General features: G+C 38.5%; 1 protein-coding gene across 1 annotated transcript; it reads right to left on the bottom strand.

Moving 5' to 3' along the window:
• Window positions 1–33: 33 nt before the first annotated feature.
• wnt6b (wingless-type MMTV integration site family, member 6b) lies at window positions 34–20,065 on the bottom strand. The gene is made up of 4 exons (XM_079619609.1): window positions 19,411–20,065; window positions 13,515–13,735; window positions 7,410–7,714; window positions 34–2,223 (listed from the first exon to the last, which is right to left on the bottom strand). Exons 1-4 carry the CDS (start codon window positions 19,488–19,490, stop codon window positions 1,762–1,764), a joined length of 1,068 nt encoding a protein of 355 aa, XP_079475735.1. The 5' UTR covers window positions 19,491–20,065; the 3' UTR covers window positions 34–1,761.
• Window positions 20,066–21,039: the final 974 nt, after the last annotated feature.

Genomic DNA, 21,039 nt, shown 5'->3' on the forward strand with positions numbered 1-21,039 from the left:
CTACTAAGTGTAGTCTCACTTTGTCAATTAAATGTCTATTTCAATAATTTATTGTTTTCCCCAGATTAATAATATTTAGAAAACAGCACTAATTTATGACTAAGAACACACATAAATATGACAGAATAACTGTAAAAAAAAAAAAAAAAAAAAGTCTATTTCATTCAGTGATGAGCAGCTATAAGTAGGATTTTCCTACTTTCCTCGAGTCTTCTGTTTTTCAAATCTGAATGAGCTTCCTTTCAAGTGCATTGCAAAATATACAATTCTGGTATGAATTATTGCAATGTCACTTTATAAACAGTTGTTTTGAAGAGCAGTCGATAATCTTGCACATCTTTCTACCAGATTTCTCAGATAAGAGGTTGCATAGAGAGGAACTACACATTTATAAGAGTCTACAGATGAATACAGTTGAATCTTATGTTATATTTTGTGGCACTGTAGTCACTTTTTTGAGTCTCAAGTCTATTATACGTATGCTCCTAATACAAATGCATGTGAAAACGGTATTTCTCTATGGTCTGTGGCTCGCTCCAGATAATACCTTGCGAAGGTATTTTCCAAAAATGCAATACATTCCAAACAAAGGATGGGATGCTTGAGATTAACACTTGATGAAAGTCTCATGGCTGACCTCTTAAGTAGCCTGTGAAGCTCTGCATTCTTTATGTCCGTTTCTTGACATTTCTGTTTTCTGATTTCATTAACTGTACAGACTGCAGAAATATTATATTTCAAACTTAATGCATTTGGGTGACACTTAATTTATTTAACATGGTGCTGAAATGGTGTTTTGATGACCTTTATGAGGTCCATGGAAACCATTACACTGTTCCAACGAGATCCATTGGAAATAAAACAAAGTGATAAAACATGACAATTTCTCATGCATTCCTCTGATCATTGTCATTAATGATCAGTTTGCAATTGGCTTTGAGAACCATTGAGCAGTGTTAGCATACTGAAAGGGATTTCAGAGCATATATATGAGGTCAAGAGAAGAACTCTTACACAAGAACTCTTAACAAACAACCAAAACTGAAACAAACCACTGAAAATGCATTTCACTAAGGAGCAAACCAATGAAAAATAGTGATCAGTATCAGTAAAAGTGCATTAAAAGCCCCACAGATTAAATATCTCACAACAATAATAGTTTTTACATGTTGCATCTCTTGCATTTGCTTTTTACCTTTGAGTTTAAGAGTAAAATGACCAGTTACCCTTTCTGTTAAAAGTTCTCAAAGTGCTTTTGAAGGAAAATAACAGGGCATTAGTCACAAGAAGTAGTCATGATATAAAATGCTTATAAATAACAGTCTTTGTTTCATATCAGCGATATGCCAAATATCACTTTCTTGATTTGTTGTCACTTCAGAGCATAAACAGCCATTACACAGTGGCTGTGTTGCTGATGTGGATGTGCTTCCAGTCTAAACTCATAAAATATATAGGGCTGATCTAACAGAAAAAAGATGCACAAAAGCCTTCTCAATCTGCTGATAAGAATTTCAGAATGTCTTGACTTCACAGCTAAACAACCCCTTGAGTCTTGAGTGATCATTGAGACTATAGTGTCCTGGGTTCTCTGAGGGGTGAATCACAAGTCAGACACTCCTCAAGGCTTTCCCAAAGCCTCAAGGTTTGAAATGCGTAAGCATGAATCTGGAATGTTCTAGATTCTTTTGAAATTCTGACACTGCCACCACGTCCTTGTTCAGAATCGCTCCACTCAATCCCAACAACAAGGGTTCTCGGTTAGTGACACAAGCTCAGTTCCTTCCTGACCGAGCACTTTTTACACTGGACCACGCAGCACCAGTGGAAACGGCAGAGACAGTTTTCCTCCAGGACCACCGTCTCGTCCCGGTGACCCCGCTCGCAACACAGAAGGTCACATCCGCTCACGTCCAGCGCTGTGCTGTTGCACATTCGCCCGCGCGTGCCCAAGGAACCTGTCTTCCGATTGGGCAGGCAGAAGTCCGGTGACTCGGCTGAGTAGATGAGATCTTGCTTGTCTGGAGGTTTGATGTTCTGCCCCACTGGGATGAGAGTCTTACCGTCATTCCCACCCATCACTTTGGATGCCCCGTTGAAGCGCTCGAGCAGGCGATCGCCCACTTCGCGGAAGTGAGGCATTTTCTTCCAGCAGGTCCTCAGAGTGCAAGAGCCAGACAGCCCGTGACATTTACATTCAGTTCTCATATAATTCTTCACCGCCTGCAGTTCAAGACACAAAGATAGTTCAGTGAGATAAAAGGAGAAGCTATTTAGAAAGAATTTACCCTCGTCTCTCCCCTCCCTCTGTAGCCTCCAGCCACCCGAAAGCCAATCCGAGAGCTTGAAAACAGATTCATACAGTTCTATACCTGTTGAAATAAACATCTGATAAATGCAGCATTAACATTTTTCTCACTTTAATTCCAAACAATTATTTGCGAGGCATTTAAAAAAAAAAAAAAAAGTACTGTAGAAGAAAATCACTATTTGCCAAACATGTCTATATGCCCCCACCTCGCTCCTTAATGCCTATTTACCTGTGACTGACCCCTTACTAACAGGACCTGAGGCTGTGAGGCAGTGACCCCTGGAAGATGAAGCACTACTGATACTAGTGAGTAACTAATATGAGGGTTTGGCCACTGGCCCGACTGATGATTGCTTAAGGAAATCATAAATCTGACTAATTTAGACTACTGAATAATAGTGTATTGTAAACTATAAAATAGTAAACTGAGAAAAGAGAAGTTACATACCTCTCACGATATATTCAAAATTATCTAGTGCACACATTTGCAAGATATTTCCACTGTACAGTATTACAAATGTAGCTACAATGTAGATTGTAGACATCACAGATGCCACTAGAGGCATCAATTGTACAGTAATTGCAACATAATGGTTGCTTTCCAAAAAGTTATTTTTAAACTCCTTTTGCACTGGCTAAAAGGTGTAGCAGACTCCTGCACACATGAAAAAATATAACAGAAAATGTAAATACACTACCGTTCAAAAGTTTGGGTTTAGACCTTTTAATGTTTTTGACAGAAGTCTCTTATGTTCACCAAGGCTGCATTTATTTGATCAATAATACGGTAAAAACAGTAAGATAGTGAAATAGTAAAATACAATTTAAAATAACTGCTGTAAAGTTTATATTTGAACACATATTTCTTTAAAGCAGAAATCTTTTGTAACATTATAAATGCCTTTCCTGTCAATTTTAATCAATTTAACGCATCCTTGCTAAACAAAAGCATACATTTCTTTAAAAAAAAATTACTGACCAAATATTTGAACAGTAGTGTAGGTGTGTCATTCAATTAAATATTTAATCATTATTAAGTTAAATATGTTAAAGGTGCAGTGTGTAAATGTTAACGACATCTAGTGGTGAGGTTGTGAATTGCAACCAAACAAGCACATAGAGATAGCCTGACAAGGCTAAAGCCGATTTGAAAGACCGCTTTTCGCCAACAGCAGCAGCCATACATTTTTAAGTAGCAGGGAATTCAAGTGCGGAACCATCGCAACTCTGCCGTCATTATGTTAACCCCGTCCACCGACCCAATACACTATGTGATTGGCATGACTATAGTATGGTTTTTCCAGCTCGCAAGCCAACGGAGAGTTGCTAGACGTAACTGGCTGCAAAATAAAATGTGCTGCTGCTAGGGTGCGTCTAGATTTCTAGGCTAACATAGAGAAGCTACGGTGACCAAAACAGGAAGATGTCATAAATTATATTGACTTAATTATTCAGTAAAACGATATGTTATTGCAAAATGTTATTGTTACTTGTTCACTTTAGCTAGCTTCTTTGCATGAAGAATAACATAGTGACGAAACGCGCTCTGTGGAGAAGTTTAGGGCTACTGTAGAGACATGGTAGTGCAAAATTGTAACTTTAATGGAAGAGGACCCGCGGTGTATGTAGATAGAAATGGCTCATTCTAAGGTAATAAAATCATATGGTTTCATTATGTAAGGTCTTTATACACCACTGAAAACATAGTTATGTATATTATAATGCATTTCTTCTGTCAATATATCCTCCTAAATATTACACTGTAACAGTTCTAGGTTAAGGTCACTGTTACTAGTGCTTTGCCGCTACACTAGGGGGCGATGTCCTCAGTTCTGAGGGGGGAGGATGCAGATATAAGCAGAGAAGAAGTGAAGTTACGGAAGAGGTGAATAAAACATGGATGTGAGCTGTAGCTCAAGGTATTAATCTGTGGTTTTGTTTTTGAGGAGAAATTGCTATTTTCTTTGCTACTCATTTAAGCCTAATGTTCTAATTGAGCACATGCTAAATACGCCTTGAGACAAGTTTCTCTATTGGACTGTTTATGCTAAGTTCGACCGCTTAATGCGCGTGGGAATTATCAGTGGATTATTGACTGAGTCTGTCATCTTCGAACTGCTGAAACCTGTGGAACTTCCTGTGGTTGTTTATTGACTGAAATCATCATGCCATCATTTACTTTGAGAATGCTGGACTTGTGACAAGCTGCGTTGGAAACTCTGCTTTTTCTATCATACAAATGATTGAACTGGTATGTAAATATGGTATGTGTTTGATTTGGCGTTGAAACTTTTTCATTCAGTTCTGTGTTATTACTAAAACTGATCGCAACATTTAGAGATGATTGGAAATTATTGGAACTGCAGCGCAAGCATTCATATCCACACAACCACACACTTACACACACTAAAGGACATGCCTCTAGAGGAGCAGGTGTTTCCCTTTCGAGGGAACTCAAGCTGCGTTATCGTCATTCACCCTTTGGGAACACCTGTGTGATTGCGTCTGTGTGATTGTGTCTGAAGTTATCAGTCCAATGGCATGAAGGAACATCACAGGCAGTGACATTAGGACCAGGAAGCACACCCAGACCAAACATTGTCAGCTTCTGTGCCTCAGCAAGCGCTCTGTGTGAAATTGTTTGTTGTTTGTCCTAAAGTACAAGACATTTGGCAAGCAAACAGTCATTTAAGTCATGTGTTTCTCCCTGCCCTCGCTACATCACGGGCGGGGATACACAAGATTTTTACATTGTTTGTTTGGGAGGGTAGCATGTAGGTCTTGAGGGGGCTGACTGTGTGCATTGCGAGAGATTACAGCTTCGCAGGCTTCGCTCCTGCCTTTCACTCTTTGAGGAGGGTGATCAGGCTAGTGTTCCACATGCCCAATTTGCCCAAGGTACCTACTAATGTGCCATTGCCTATTATTTTGCAAGCCTTCTGTCCTCCTCCTTTCAGAAGTTCAGACCAGCAGAAGCTTCAGTGTGTACATGGAGAGCACTGTGGAAAAAATCTGATAAATTGTTTGTGTGCTTTGGTTCGCCCAAGAAAGGACTGCCAGGAACCAAACAGTCTACAGACAATCTTTGGTCTGGGTGCACTTAATAGCTTCCTGGTCCTGACGTCAGCCAGCTGTGACATTCCGTCATGCCATTGGACTGATTCCACACGTGCTTCAGACGAATTCTAGCAGCGGCGTTCCCAAAGCGTCAATGACAATGACGCAATGTCTCGTTCCCTTCTCATGGAACCAGGGTTACATTCGTAACCTGAGACATTCTCAATAAATGGAGAAAACATTCTTTATGGAAAATCTATTGTGTAATATCTTTACACATATGATGTCCATAAGGCATTAAAATGTATTATTTAATTACTGCACATATGCATTTCTGTGTTTGCATTTTCTATGCATTTTTATGCTGTTCATGTTGTGAATGAGATGAGAAAAGTATTGTATTGCACATATTACTTATTAAATCATTTATATTAAATTAATATTATTGACTATTTTATACTCTGAAAGGAACTGGATGTGTCAACTCATAATAATATTTACTTGTTTAATTTAATGTACATATAATGCTCTCTTTTTAAAAGCCCTAGTTTAAAAAAATGACACTCCTTTATATATTAAATTGGCCTAGACAATAAGGAACGGAGAGAGTGGTGGTTTGGGGAAACTAGTCTCAACTGTCTTCTTCAGTTTCTGCCAAGTATATTTCCATAACATTTCCGAGCTCTTCCATGCTTGGGCTTTTGAAGTGCACCATCTGCTCATTTGAGCTTGACTATCTCTGAAGGTTTGTACAGGCAAAACAGCACACGACTGTGCTTGTATCATATATGCATCAATGCAAAAAATCTATCTACAGTGATATCGTACCAAGAACATGAAAAAAAAAAAAAAAAAACATCTACGCCAAACCTGCATGAGGGTGACAGGTACTAACTGAGGCTGCTGTACAAAACACTGAGCAAAACATGTAAGTAAATACTGTAAAAGCTATCTGGCTAGTCATCACAATTCCTAATTTTGTTTATTGTTGATGTATATTAACAAAGGTTGTGAACTAAGAACTCCATATAAAAATATATAAAATGAGTTTCTGTCAGGACCACCATCGTCAAATACGATTGACAATTAGCATACAGTTTGGATTGGCGGTATGATTCTGTTCTTCTGGGCGATAACTTTCTGCGCATCCATATAGCCTAGCATGGATAAGAGCAGGGAGAGCAGCAATAACCCCCCTTAGGGTAAACAGAACAAAACCAACATGAATGTTTTGCAGATGTCATTAATTAAAAAATTTAATGTACAACATAATTCGAGAATTTAGCCTGATTCAAAGGGGAATCAGAATGCCAAATCCTGACTGGACAAGCGGAGGAGCTGGGGATGGAGGAGGGTAATTCGCTCCTGAGAAACACGATAGCTGTTGATAATACTGAACGAGCTTATATATGAATGCTGTTATGGGCGTCGTATTCCTATAGGTAGACATGGATCAGCTGAGAGTCAGCTGATGCGAGCTTGACTAACGTGACTTGCCAGAACTGACGCTACGCTTGATTTCTGTTGCATTAATCGCTCTTGCACATGCATATAGTACAGAATAACGTACAAAGTCTGACAAAGTTTCCTGCAGTATTATACAACAGCGCCACAACAATGCAACTGCATCTACATTGTGATACAGACAACACCGTGTAATCAGTAAAGTTAACTGACTGGTTGTTTATTTGATAATATGTAGTTAAAGGTGGACATTGTTTTGTCAATATTATTTTATAAAAAGGTATACTTTAAAAATGTCAGAGGTGCACATTGTTTTGTCAATATTATTTTATTAAAATTAAAACCTTATAAATGTCTTTACTGTTGTGTTTGATAAATGTAATGCATACTTGCTGAATAAAAAATATTAACCAAAACATCTATATATTTAATATATAGATATTTAATTATTGGATTTGAGCGCCATCTGCCGCTAAACGACTGTAAAAAGCTATTAAGTCTGGTTAAATATTACAAGAATTGTTTAAAAAATGTATTCTACAGCTATTTGTGACAAGATAAACATGAAATAACGTACCAGTCGTCCAGCCTCATTATTATGAAGGTCTATCAGTGTGCGGATGTCACTCTTGCCCTTCCTCCGTCTGGCGTCCATGAACTGCTTGGACTTCTCATAGCCGAACTCCACGTCGTCCCCACAGCCCCCCCACTCCCACTTGACCCCTTCGGTTGGGCCAGTACTGGCTAAACGAGGGGGAGGCCCTCTACTCCGTGTGGCCTCGCAGCCGCATTGCAGCAGCTCCCCCATGCTGCAAGCCTGGGTCACTGCATGCGTCACACCCGCTGCTGTGATGGCATACACGAACGCTGTCTCTCGGATGTCTGTGAAGACACACACACAGAGAGAGAGAAAGAGAGAGACAGACATCAACGTTAGCTTCTGATCGCTGGCCAGACTGGGTTACATCTGACTCTGATAATTATGGCACTTTAGATATCCTAAAGCTGCATGGGCTATTTCTGTGATAAGGTAATCTCATCCCAACGACAGTACTACTGTGGCACAAGCCATATATGAGGACAGAACAAGCTGCATTGTGGATAAGTCCTTATGCTGTTCAGTTAAAGATCATGTTCCATGATGATCCAATATGTAAGAACTTTTAAACAACCCAAACATGTCAGGAATAAATTAAGTTGTATAATATATTAGAATAGAAAACATTTAGTTTAAATGAAAATTATATTTCACAATATTACTGTTTTTACTGAATTTTAAATAAATGCAGCATTGTATGTATATATATGTGTATATACCAATGAAATCTGTATATACTGAGCACTGTTAAAATAACTTTTTACATATACTGTAGTGTATAATGTAATTTAAATAATGAAAATGCACTTTATATATCTATATATATATATATATATATATATATATATATATATATATATATATATATATATATATATATATATATATATATATATAAATAAATAAATATATATATATATATGCACATTATACACTATATGTAAAAATTATTTTAAAAGAAAGTAAAAGTGCCAATTCACTAGAAGAATTTATTCTGAAAGAAATTACTTTTATCCTGTGTAAATGCTGGATGCAGTGAGTGTGCAGTCACTCTTCAGTCTTGTGCCAATTCTGCATCGCATGATTCGGTGAATGGGATTCATTAAAGCCAGTGAAATGGAATCAGAGCTCATGACACACACACACACACACACACACACACACACACACACACACACACACACACACACACACACACACACACACACACACACACACACACACACACACACACATTAATCCCAGCTGTCCATTCACACGCCCCCTGTCGTCTTCATACTGTGAAGCAATGTGTGTGCGTTCTTGTTTTGATACATCTATGGACATTCTGACAGCACCCCACCTGAAATCACCTGTTGTTTTCTGGCACACAAAACACCAATGAAATCTCAGGGCTTATATACAAACAGGGTAATTAATGTAGAAACACAACAGGTGTTTAACAACCATAGAAACAAACCAGTGGCGGGAAAATGAGAACAAAGGAAACAGGAACTAGAATAAAACCAAAACAGAATATACATGTGACGCGCATATATTACAGATCCTCAGATTCTCTGAATACTGCTATATATATTAGCCCCCTACAGGATTTCGTAATAAACAAGAAGAAAAAGAAGAAAAAGAAAATCAATGGCTGCTCATGTACTATATTCAATCATTTATCTTGATCAATGCATTCTGACATTTCAGACAGCACGACCTGTGTTCACGAAAAAATAATTCTTATGAACTGTTTCTGTGATTCAAAAGACTCTGGAATTCAGAGGTTACTGCTTAGAATGAGGAAATCTTCAGCAAATCCATGAAAGAGCATCATTGCTTCAATTAAGCCATTCATCTTCTGTTACTTCTGAAGCCAACAAGAAAGCAAAGATATATGCGCGGTTTATCTGTATACCTTACAATCTTACCTTTTGATCCGCATTATCATGATGGTAATGCAATTAAATTGTTACAGTAAAGTTGGACTATGACAAGAAAAGTAAATAATGTTAACTGAAAGAGATTTTGGAAATATGAGATCTCACTGTTGGCGGAGCTACCTAACATAACACAACAGAAATAAAAAACTAATGGACCAGTGTCTTGTCACTCATGCATAAATATCAGATATTATTTTTTAGAAATAATAATTCCATGTCAAATCTTTAAAATGAATATTTAAACCATTATACTTATTACTGTACAAATGTCATTTATGACCCTCAATGGATAATGTGTGGACTCCTGTGATAATGCTGGCTTGTGGGAAAGTTTTACTCTGCAGAAGCAACTAGCTTATTAAATATGTTAGAGCATAGCAGATCTAGAATGCCTTATAATCATTTGTGTTCATTGGAACCCTGATGTTACCTCAGCCTTTTTGAATATCAAACATATCATGATCAAACAATATTTTGTAAACACTGTATCATCCAGCATTTAAACTACAAAGACTAAATTCGCCCCTTTAGATCGACACTATCTAATCCAACACATTCATAAGACAGGGGTTGTCATGACAGACAGAGGGTAAAAAGTCTCTTGATTTCACCTCCCTCTCTTATTTTTTCCTCCAAGACACAAATTCCAAACAAATTTTGTGCAGCTGTCTATGCCCAGGCCTGCCTCGGAAAGAGAGAGAGAACATAATGCCAGAAGGGGCTTCTGTGAGAATTAGCAAATATTTTTTTAATACTCAATCTTTGAGTCAATGAAGCATGGGGCTGCAGGATGAAAAGAGATGCAGAGAAGGCAGGGCCCCTCCAGCGGCTCTACCAGTGCTGACTAGCGGGAATCATTTTGATTTATTTATTTTGCCACCATGTGCTGCCTGCATGCAGCGAGGGCTGAGGAAATCTCTAATGCTGTGCAGATCTTGCATACCTGGGATCCACTTTTATCAACTGAAAGCAACCGAAGCAACACACACATGCTCGTGGATAATAAGTATAATTCTCAGGCTATTCTCAGGGTCCACGTGTATAGGCTACCACCTTTCAAGTGAACTTAGAAAGTCAGATTCAGGGTTTGAAAATTCGCTTTCACACTAACAAACTGAAGTGATCGCTGACGTCAAATGGACTGTCTCAGCCCTCAAATATGTCCAATGCAGTTACTCCTGAGTGCACAAGGAATCCATTTAAAACAGGACTGGCTGTCCCTTTAAATGATAACACATATTCATGCAGTCCTTCATGCTGAGTGCACCAGACCTGTTCCAGCAGTTTGGCTGGAAATAAAGCGAATGCCAAGTTACAGTGTGTTTTGTGCTTAGGGTTATAGCATACATTACGGGATTATATAGAAAAAAAAGAAAGTTTAGAGTTTTAATGCTGGAAAAAATGGTTTGCCTCCGGGCTTGGAGATGCACTGTGGCATTGTTATCTAATATATAAGCTTACTTTTGATCTTTCTCTCTCTCCCTGCCCTTTTCTTGAATGCACGCATGCTTACGAGTTCAAATGCGAGTTCACGATCACTACTATCAGAATACTGAAGATTCCGAACACATCTGCTGAACAAATGGCTGATGTGAGGATGTTATTTCTGATAGTAAAATTTGAGAGAAACTCTGAGTCCCATTACAGAATACCAGAGGGATCATGCACGTATTGTATGGCACTATCTCACAAGATAAAATGTGATTAAAGAAAAAAAAATGCTTATACTTATACTGTATATATATAAAAATGCGTTTATTGAGACTCAGATTAAAATTTCAGCCAATAAATATATATATGCATACAACCGTTTTTTTTACAGAAAGTAATACTTTTATAGCTATGCATTAAATTGATCAAAAGTTACATTAAATATATTTGTAATTTTTTTTTACAAAAAATGTCTATTAAAAAAAAAAAGCTGTTCTTTTGAACATTCTATTCATCAAAGAATCATGATTTTTTTTTATTAGTTTGCATAAAAATATTAAGCAGCACACCTGTTTCAACATTACCAAATCAGCATATTAGAATGATTTCTAGAAGGATCATGTGACACTGAAGACTGGAGTAATGGCTGTTGAAAATTCAGCTTTGCCATCACAGGAATACATTTCATTTTAAAACCGTTATTGTACTGTTTTTACTGCACTTTTGAAAACATCTAACCAACCCCAAACGTTTGAACAGAATATCTCAGGCTTCAAATTATTATTTTTTCTTCATATATACCAAATTGAAAAATAAAAATACTAAAATATATTTGAAATACATTAATTTAATGCTAAGTATACTAAAAATACATTTACATATTACATACTTAATAAAAAATGCGCTGCAAATGTACTTTTGGTATACTAAATTGATATACCTAAAGTCTGCTAAATTGGAACACTTTAATGTACTTTAGTTGTCCATAAATAGTCCAACTAAAGAATATATATTTAGATAGATAGATAGATAGATAGATAGATAGATAGACTCCATGCTACCATTTGTGCCATAAATTAAAATATAATTTGAATTCAAATGTTTGTTGCCATTCTGAGACCTGAACCTCAGGAAAAATGTCAGTGACCTCTGTACATCAGGCAATGCACGATACCATACACTCATTGACACAGACAAGCAACAAGAGGTCTTGACAGCAAAAATAATGAGGCGCATTCCTGAGGTGACAGGGCAAATTACGCGCACACAGTGCCCTTATCATTTCTGGGGTTTCTAATTGGAACCGCATATTGTCTCTGAGCGATTTTAACGACTTCATTACAACCTCAGAGACAACATGTAAGAGCAGCCGGCAGCATTTCCAGCAAATCCTGGCATTGGAAGGCCGCTCCCTTGGGCCAAGAAAACAAGCTCTGGTTTACATGTTTGAATAGGGGAAGAAAATAGCCCCCGGTTATTTAGCAATGGAAGAAATATGTGAGACACTTTGTACAACCCTATCGCACGGTGCAGGAAGTGAACCTGCCTTAGCAGAACTCTCATGACACGTGGTCATTAGAGCAGAGTCTCACGGTAATTGTGGTAAATGCATGAAAACAGAAGAGCACTTAAGCTTCACCTATAGACACAGAGGAATTTATGATTAATTTCCATTTTGTGAGGCAGTCTCCTGTGCTCAGTCTAAGATGGGCTGATGCAGACAGAGGAATCATGTTGCAATCCGTGTGTGAACACGTCCACACTGGAGGCCAAACCGTGAACTCTCAGCTCCAGACCTGGATATGACAAGCCTGCATCTCTCTACATCACTGTGATATGGGTACGTCTAAAGAGAAAACTCAAGTCAAATTAGGCACAGCATTTGCTGACCATCCTAATCTCACACCAATCTCAGAGTATGTTGAGCCAAAATAGTGCCCTCTACTGGTGACAACCAATGAAACTGTTTAAAAAAGAAAAGGTGGGCAACATCCAGCATCTAAAATTCACACTGACATCCTTTAATGAATTGCTCATGCCAAAAAAGATGATTGCAAAAACTGTATTATGCAAGAATGCTGTCTGTTGTTCTAAGAATACCAGCAAGCAATTTTACATTTAAATCAAGTTCTCGTAAACGGTGGCCTGAACTACCAGATGCACAAGGTTCAGTTGTGCATATTATGTATCAAACCACCTCTTAATCGGATTGTTATCCATCTCGAATGCATCTTGGAAAGCATTTACACTCACCCTTTAGGTTGTTCATCAGATCTTTAAAAGAAAGCGTTTACACAATATTAGATAATGACAGACATTTTAGACTGTTGTGGGGTAAAATAATGGCCACTACTGAACAAGTTATCAAACGTGAGAAGGGAGGAGTTGAACCCTGAGTGGACGGCCTAATAATTGTAGAGGTTACGTTAGTTTATTACTCTTCAAAGGACTGAAAAATGTGGCAGATCAATGATCATGCAATTTGGGGATCGTTTTTAGAGAGCAATTTAACACAGAAGAAAAGCACTGAGGTAAACCGGACACAACAGCTGTCCTTGTTCTCTCATGAACTTGGATCAAACATGCTGAAAAGAGGGCATGGGTCTCAGGGCCAGAGTTCATGCCCTCAAAGAGACGTCGCTGACACATAATCGAGGCACAGATTGATTAATTTAGGTGGATAACCTGGGAGAGTGGATTCTTTCACTTTGTCAGGACAAATACTCACCTTGCTGGAGGATTTTGCCAAAGTACTTGTTCTGGCTGGTACAGTTCCAGCGACGAAAGCGGAACTGGTATTGGCATTCTCGCACGCCCAGCTTGGCGCCCTTGGCGACTTCGTTGACGATCTCCGGCTGGGTCTGGCAGAGCTCGGCCTGCTTGCCCGCCAGGCGTTTGGTCTTCCTGCAGATGCTATTCGGGTCCATGACCAAGGGACTCCCCACTGCCCTGAAACCAACAAAGCTTCATCAGATGACTCATCTGAACTACATAAGGTTTCACAAGATAAAGTGCGGTTATCTTCTCAAACCGCACGGCACACAAACCACTTTAAATGATGTAAAGTATTATAAATTTAATGTTCTGTTGCTTTACTGCAAGGTTCAGGTTAAGGTCTGAGCAGATCCTCATTCATTTAGGCTTTTCATGGTTTTTAGGCATACTCATTGTTCCTTGCAGATGACAAAGAAAATAAACAGTAAAAAGACAACTACTAGAGTCAGACACACTATAATGTCAGCGGTAATCGTATTACCCCTTTGAACATAAACAGATAACATTTAAAGCAAAAAAGCTACATCTTAATTGCTGGGTTTTATCAAAAGTGATGACAGACGTGTGTTTACACTTGAATCAATTGTTTATTTCAACTGCTAATGGGAGAAGAGGCCTCAGGTCCAAAGCGTGGAGCGGGCTGCCAGAGCTTCCCGTGACAGTCGCTATGACGTAATGTAAGAACGGCACAATCCTTCGGTTCTTTCTTTTTAATAACTCTCGCCGTATTAGAGTGAAGTTCAGCGTCTGTGATCCGTGCAGCTGAAGTCGGTTTTTATCATTACGTTGCCATCTGGGGGAGCAGAGCTCTGTGCGAATACCTCATTGCTTTTCATTCACCCCAGTCAAGGCTAATCTTTCAGACTAATAACATTCATCTGCCGTGCGAGTTTGTTTTAAAAAGTCAAACCAACGCTCTTGCCAGTCGCCTTCCATGGCGGTCTGATAAGAAATATGAGAGGGGAGATAGCAGGCTTTACAAGTGATGCATCCCATCTTGATAGACCTAATATTTAATTTACATATGACCACTCAACAGAAGTCTTTGGACACGGAGCAGCGTGAGTGTGTTTTGCCGTGATACGCTTACTTATGCTATTGGATTAATTTCATTGCACATTAAAAAACATTTTATAGAGCCAAAAGTATGTTTATTTAATTAAATTTAATTATGACAAAATAATTACTTAACTGTTCCCTCACTGTATTATTACTAAGATAAGATGCCATTGTGTCATTCTTAGCATCACATATACAATATAAGCCAGTCAATGTTTCTCTAATTGTAAATGCTTGTATTTGTTTTAGTGGTTTAATGTGAGGAATATTCTAAATATGTGTGGCCAAATGGAGTACAGTTTAAAAAACAACAACAAAATAATACGCTTTTGATTATTGCAGTATTAAAGGTAAAATTATTTAGTTTGTCTTTCTTTTTAATTACTCATCACGTCTCTCAAATACGTGAGTGTCAGACTATTGGAGTTTGACTTGACTATTACAGTTTGACTTAAACCATGTATTATGTTATTATGTTGCTGTTCCTAATTAAGTCACAGGCCACTTGGCACATATTACTCACCAATGTCAATTTTTACTTGTATTCGGCCCCTGAAGAGAATTTTGGACTCTTGTCTAGAGCAAAATTTAGCAGGAGATGATGGATTTTAGTTAACGCTACACACTATCACTATGCATTACAGTAATATGAATAAAACTTCTGTAAAGCCACAACTGCAGTTTTTATACATCACACATACCTGATGATTCATTACAATAATTGATATATCTCTCTATATACATATAGATATATACTGTGTGAAATGCTATTTTGCATTTGTAAATCAATATTGATTTTCACATGTAAAAGAGCATTCAGTTTTTTGGAGTGTGTGTGTGTGTGTGTGTGTGTGTGTGTGTGTGTGTGTGTGTGTGTGTGTGTGTGTGTGTGTGTGTGTGTGCGCGCGCAAAGTTGAGCTAATTAAGAGTAATGCATTGTTTAATATCAATGTGGCCCATGTATAAATTCTCCTTAATTAAGAATGAATTTTAATTATTTATTGATAGCACATTTGATTATATTTATTATATTATTTTAATGACAGTATAACAATTACCTCATTTAAAATAATAATTACATTTAAAATTCTTTTTAAAGTTAAAAGTTTTATTTCAATTTGATTTTGACAGTCTAGAAGCTCACCAGGTAAAGTCTCCCTATGGACAATTCATTCCCAAGTGTTCCTATAGTGCATTATTCCCGCAATTTTCTCTCACAGATCTCGATCTGCACAAGCAGATCCAATGTTCTCCGCTGCAGTCTCTGATTATCTACAAACTTGTGAGTTTCTCAGCGCCAGGATCACTGCTCAAATAATGGAACCACATTTTACAGCAGGAGGTGTAGACTCGTAAAAGAGCAGACAGTGTTGGAGCGATTCTCTCTTTCCAAGTCCTGTTTCACTGTCAAAAGGGGCGAGACAAAGCGCTGGCTTATAAAGGAAAGCTTGAATATCACAAAAGCGGCTCTGGGATGCATATGTGGTCACATTATGGCTTGGGTGATATAGAGATGAAGATATTCGTCTGATGAACCATCCCTTCCCTGGCTCTAATCGAAACCAGCCACGACCATGGCCAAAAACATTACAATAGACAAAGGAACATGCCTGCAGAAAGAGTCAATCTGGACATGACGATCACTTCGGCCATTTCTTATACAGTGATTCACTTTAGGATTTCAATAGGGGACGTTGATCCGAGGTCAGCGCATAAGGCTGGTATCTAAGCAGAGGAACACCACATGCCCTTGATGATCAACCATCATGTTCACGGCTTTATTCAAAGCCACTCTTTCCTCCTTCTCCTTTATCTGTATGTGATAAGCGAGAGATGGGGCCTAATCATAACATGGAAAAGGATGTACCCAACTTGAGCAATCAGGAATATCCAAAAACAGCCACACCGTGATGTATGAGAGAGATAATATAGAGGGGGAATGGAGGGGGAACTGTGATTAAGAGAAGTTATCCAAATAATCAGTGCGAACATACACATGCACATTTATCTTTTCATAGACCCGTCGCCCTCTGCGCCTGTTGAGACCTCAGGTTACATTATGAATTGCGCGGTTACAGATAAGTCTCTTCTTTTTTCACTTTGTGAAAGAGCGAAATTCATCCCTACTTAATCCCCCAAGTATGCTGGATATGAAGTCAGTCACGACAGGGCTGGAACTGCACAGAGTGGCTTGGGTTCACTTCTGTGGCGCGTGGCGCAGAGCCATGGCACAGTCTCGTCTTAGAGTGCGCCACTAAATCATGCGAGTGGAACCACGGCGCTACGCAACTCCATCACCACGACGCTGTCCGTCACACGCAGATGGGACAGACCTGAAAAACGGGAGAGCGGCAGACACATGCTCGGAGGTGAAACACTGTAAGTGCGGCCAAACGGGGCCAAGCAGCTGTCATCCAATCGTTATCTGATCCATCTCTCAAAGCCGCTTGATTGGATATCTCTCCATTCTCCAAATGAGATTCGCTTCTCCCAGACTGAACATCTTAGAGGAGACAGTGTAGTCTGGGACATATATTGGTTAGGTCCAATAGGAGACTTGTGAGTGAATAAAAAAAGGAAATTCTGTCATTATTTACTCACCCTCATGTCGTTCCAAACCTGCATGACTTTCTTTCTTCTGGGAAATACAAAATAATATATTTTGAAAAAAAAAAAAACTCCATACGATGAAAGTCGGTGGAGTCCAATGTTGTTGTTTTGGACCCTATTGACTTTTTTGTATTGACAAAAACAGTTAAAACTTTCTTCTTTTTTCACAGAGGAAATTTAGTCAGGTTTGGAACAACATGAGGGTGAGTGAAAAATTACAGAATTGTCACTTTTTCAGTAAACTATCCGTTTAACACAGATGTTCTCAATCAGAAGGTGAGGAAAATCATTTAAATGAAGTTGCATTTAATATTGTTGCATTAAAATACACACACACACAAGGTGTAAGCTAAACCTACATTTTAATTATGTTTTGCAACATTTAAATATTATTCTTATGATCTTTACAGTTCTTGAAAATTCTGCAATCACAAATTATGGTTAATTGATTTAATATATTGACAAATATATGTTTCATTATTACAGCAGGACATTTGCATTACAGGAGAAATATTATTTGAAGGGCCTTTGGATATTGTGTTGGACAATGGGATCCTTCAAGTCCAAAAAGTTTAAGAGATTGAGAACACTGTTTGAACAGAATAATTTAGACTGTGAAGGAGCAGATTGCATGGGTTGAGGTCACACGGGCATTAAAATGCAAAAAAAAAAAAAGTTGACTGAGAGTGGACTCACACACACAGACATAAAAGCAAGAGGGTATGGCGCGTGCACAGGCACACCTGTCCGACAGACTCCTGGCGGGCTGCCAGCACATGACCCCGAAGACTCCAGAGGAGGTGAGGCTTCCCATCGCTTCCTCAAGCACTCAGCTCTCAGCCCCGCAGATCAGAGCACAATCAGAGTCCTGAGAGCCAGTTTATCTGCCTCCGTTTCATCTCCTCTCAGCCTCAGCATGTGAATGGCACGCTGTCTGTCAGAGACCCTCGGCACAGCCCAGCACCAGACGAGAGGTTTGTGATGGCATGCGTCATGCCCCAAAGAAAGCATCATTGTCTTTGCGGACTTTTTTTTAGACATCCAGGTGTATGAAGGAGTGTGTGTGTGTGAGCGTGTGCGTGAGACATGTGCGGAGAGCATTAGGCGCAGCTGACTTTGTATAAGGTGGAAATTTGAACATTAAAAGTTAAACAACACCCTTGTTAAAGGTAATGTGTCACTTTGGATTGTCTGTGTTTATCAAACAATCTCCCTCTTGTCAAACTCATGCATTTCAGAGTGTTAAGGGAAGGAGTAGTTTATGATGACACCCACAGCCCGGAGGTCCAGCTAAAATTCCAACTCTGACCTGATGTGTCTATCTCTGAAACGGAGTACAGCTTAACCCTTAGTAAACCCACAAAAATGAAAGCTATGATCAACAACTTTTATGGTATCAATGTACATTTCTCTGAGTAGATTTATAATGTAGGCTATTAACTTTTTTAGAGTGACCTAATGATCCACTTTTTTTTTCTCCAGAAATTAAATTAATGTTCTTTTAACTAAACGAGCACTTTAGACAAATGTTATATCATCTGTGCAATTATTTACTGTGAATAACTCATTCTTAACAGTTTTACATTTTGTGGAATGGAATTCTCAATGGAAAAGTGATTTGTATTTGTGAGTAGTTTTCATAGAGCATGCAGTTAAATAAGGCACCAAATCATAGACAATATTGTGTACAGATATTCATTGTATGCCTGTAATCAGCAAAATTGCAACACATGCACTCTTAGCAATAAAGGTTAAGCAGAAACAGAATGTTTTACAGCCTAATGTCACAAAATAACCATAATAAGTTCCACAAATAGCTTAGTTCTTTATAAAGCAATCTATATTTTACTGTATTCAAAAACCAATACACTGATCTGAAGACCATAAACTTTTTAACCTCCAGAGAACCATACAACCCACTCAGGAATACAAAAAGAGGTTTCCTGATAAGAAGAGGGATTTTTGCTGAACCAGAGAAACATTTATTGTTAAGAGTGCCTAGGGATGTTTCTTTAAAGAATTATTATGCGATTAGCCCGACCGAAGAGTGTTGTCATATTTTTCTATTCGATAATCTCTACACTATAACGCTGAAGTTTCCCTAATCACACTGATCGAACTTTATGGAGCTTGCTAGAATTTCTAGAGGAAATTGAGCGCGCGCCTGAGATATTACTTACCACCAGAGCCCGATGATGTTGACTGGACAAAGCAGGATAAAGAAGAGAGCAAGTTGTGTTCTGGAAAGTGGAATCGTCATGGTCAAATGGCTTTCGAAGGACAAAAGTGTACGTCTGATGTTGAAGAACTAGTCCAGAGATGAAAATGGCTTGTCCTGTGCGAAGGTTTGGTAATAGGCTATCTGAGGAGATTCAGCACCCCTGGATAATACACTTCCAAAAAGCACATCGTCGGTTGAGGACGGTCGCAAAATCCGCTTGGAGAGTCGTCAGCATCTTCATTATTACTTCTTGGAGATCTTCATCCATCAAAACCAGATAAATTGAGGAGAATTCCAGGCAGAAGTGCACTTAGATTAGGTTAATGGAATGTAGTCAAACCTCTCGAACTACGAAAATGCCAGAACTTTTTAAAAGCGTTTCCATTAGGTATGTAAAATATTCAGTTTTTCTTCTGAAGAGCAAAGCGGTTGACTTGAGTGCCATGTGCTGAACCTGCGTGCGCGCGCCCTTCTGCGAGTGCTCCAGATCTCATCCTGATCCGAACAGGTAGACGTCTAGGCATTTCGTGCATTCTCGTCACACTTTTTTCCTGCCTTCAGCTGGGGACCTTTTTTCCTCGTGGTGTAAGAAATTCAGAGCTCATCACCCACTCAGTGACGTCGCCCGGGGCTCGAGTCAGGAACCTTGTCATACAGGAAAAAACGGTTCTATCTACAGTTTCTGGTGGATCAGGAACACAACACATTATGAATGTCCATTGCTGTTCAGCTTGACAACTTTATAGAGCAGACCGATTTTAATATTTAAACTAGAGAAGAATCAATCTGTAGAAGGAATGGAAGACCTGTTTAAATAAATAAATAAAGTAAAAAAACAATATTGACATACATTATAATTAGTAAATAAACTATACATATGCCTTATACTCTCTTTTGTTTTAATGATAGTAAAAAAATTTTTTTATTTGGTATCTGCTTCATTTAATAGAAATAAATAACTGTCATGTTTGATTCAGCATATGGTCCAGACAGGGTGAGCAATGGTGACACACTTTATTCCAGTATTACATTACTGTGAATGAACACACTTGTGCTCAGGTATCTAACTTTCCCAATTCACTCCAAGTGACTTAGCCTTCCCGTCTTGCTTCTTCAGAAACATTATCAAATATTTGAAGATTTATTTTGTTGTAGAAAGACAATCCAAAAATTCTCAAATTCCTTTCAGCTTGTGTTTTTGCATTCCAGCCCCCCATTGTTTAAATAATAATTTATGAACCTATCAAATCATATAAAAAACGGTCATATTTAGCCTGTACTAGTGCATTTAAAACAAAGCAATAAATCTCACACATTTGGCCTGTAATAGCTGTCCTCTCATCTATCATCTGCGAAGATCTGTATTATCACCCTCATTAACTGTCCTCCCAATGTAATTTGTGGCTCTCAAGACAGTTCTTCATTGTGATGTTGTCTTCATTCGCCGTACACGCTCTACCTCATCCATCCGATGGCCAGGGGGTCCCGAACTGAAATCCAAGACCTCCCTGCTCTTTTGAAGTCTCACTTTACTGGTTACAGTGATGAACTGCATCACATACAGGTAAAATCAAAGATGGAAGCTCTG

The sequence above is a fragment of the Phoxinus phoxinus genome (assembly GCF_949152265.1).
Source record: "Phoxinus phoxinus genome assembly, chromosome: 7".
Taxonomy (NCBI): domain Eukaryota; kingdom Metazoa; phylum Chordata; class Actinopteri; order Cypriniformes; family Leuciscidae; genus Phoxinus; species Phoxinus phoxinus.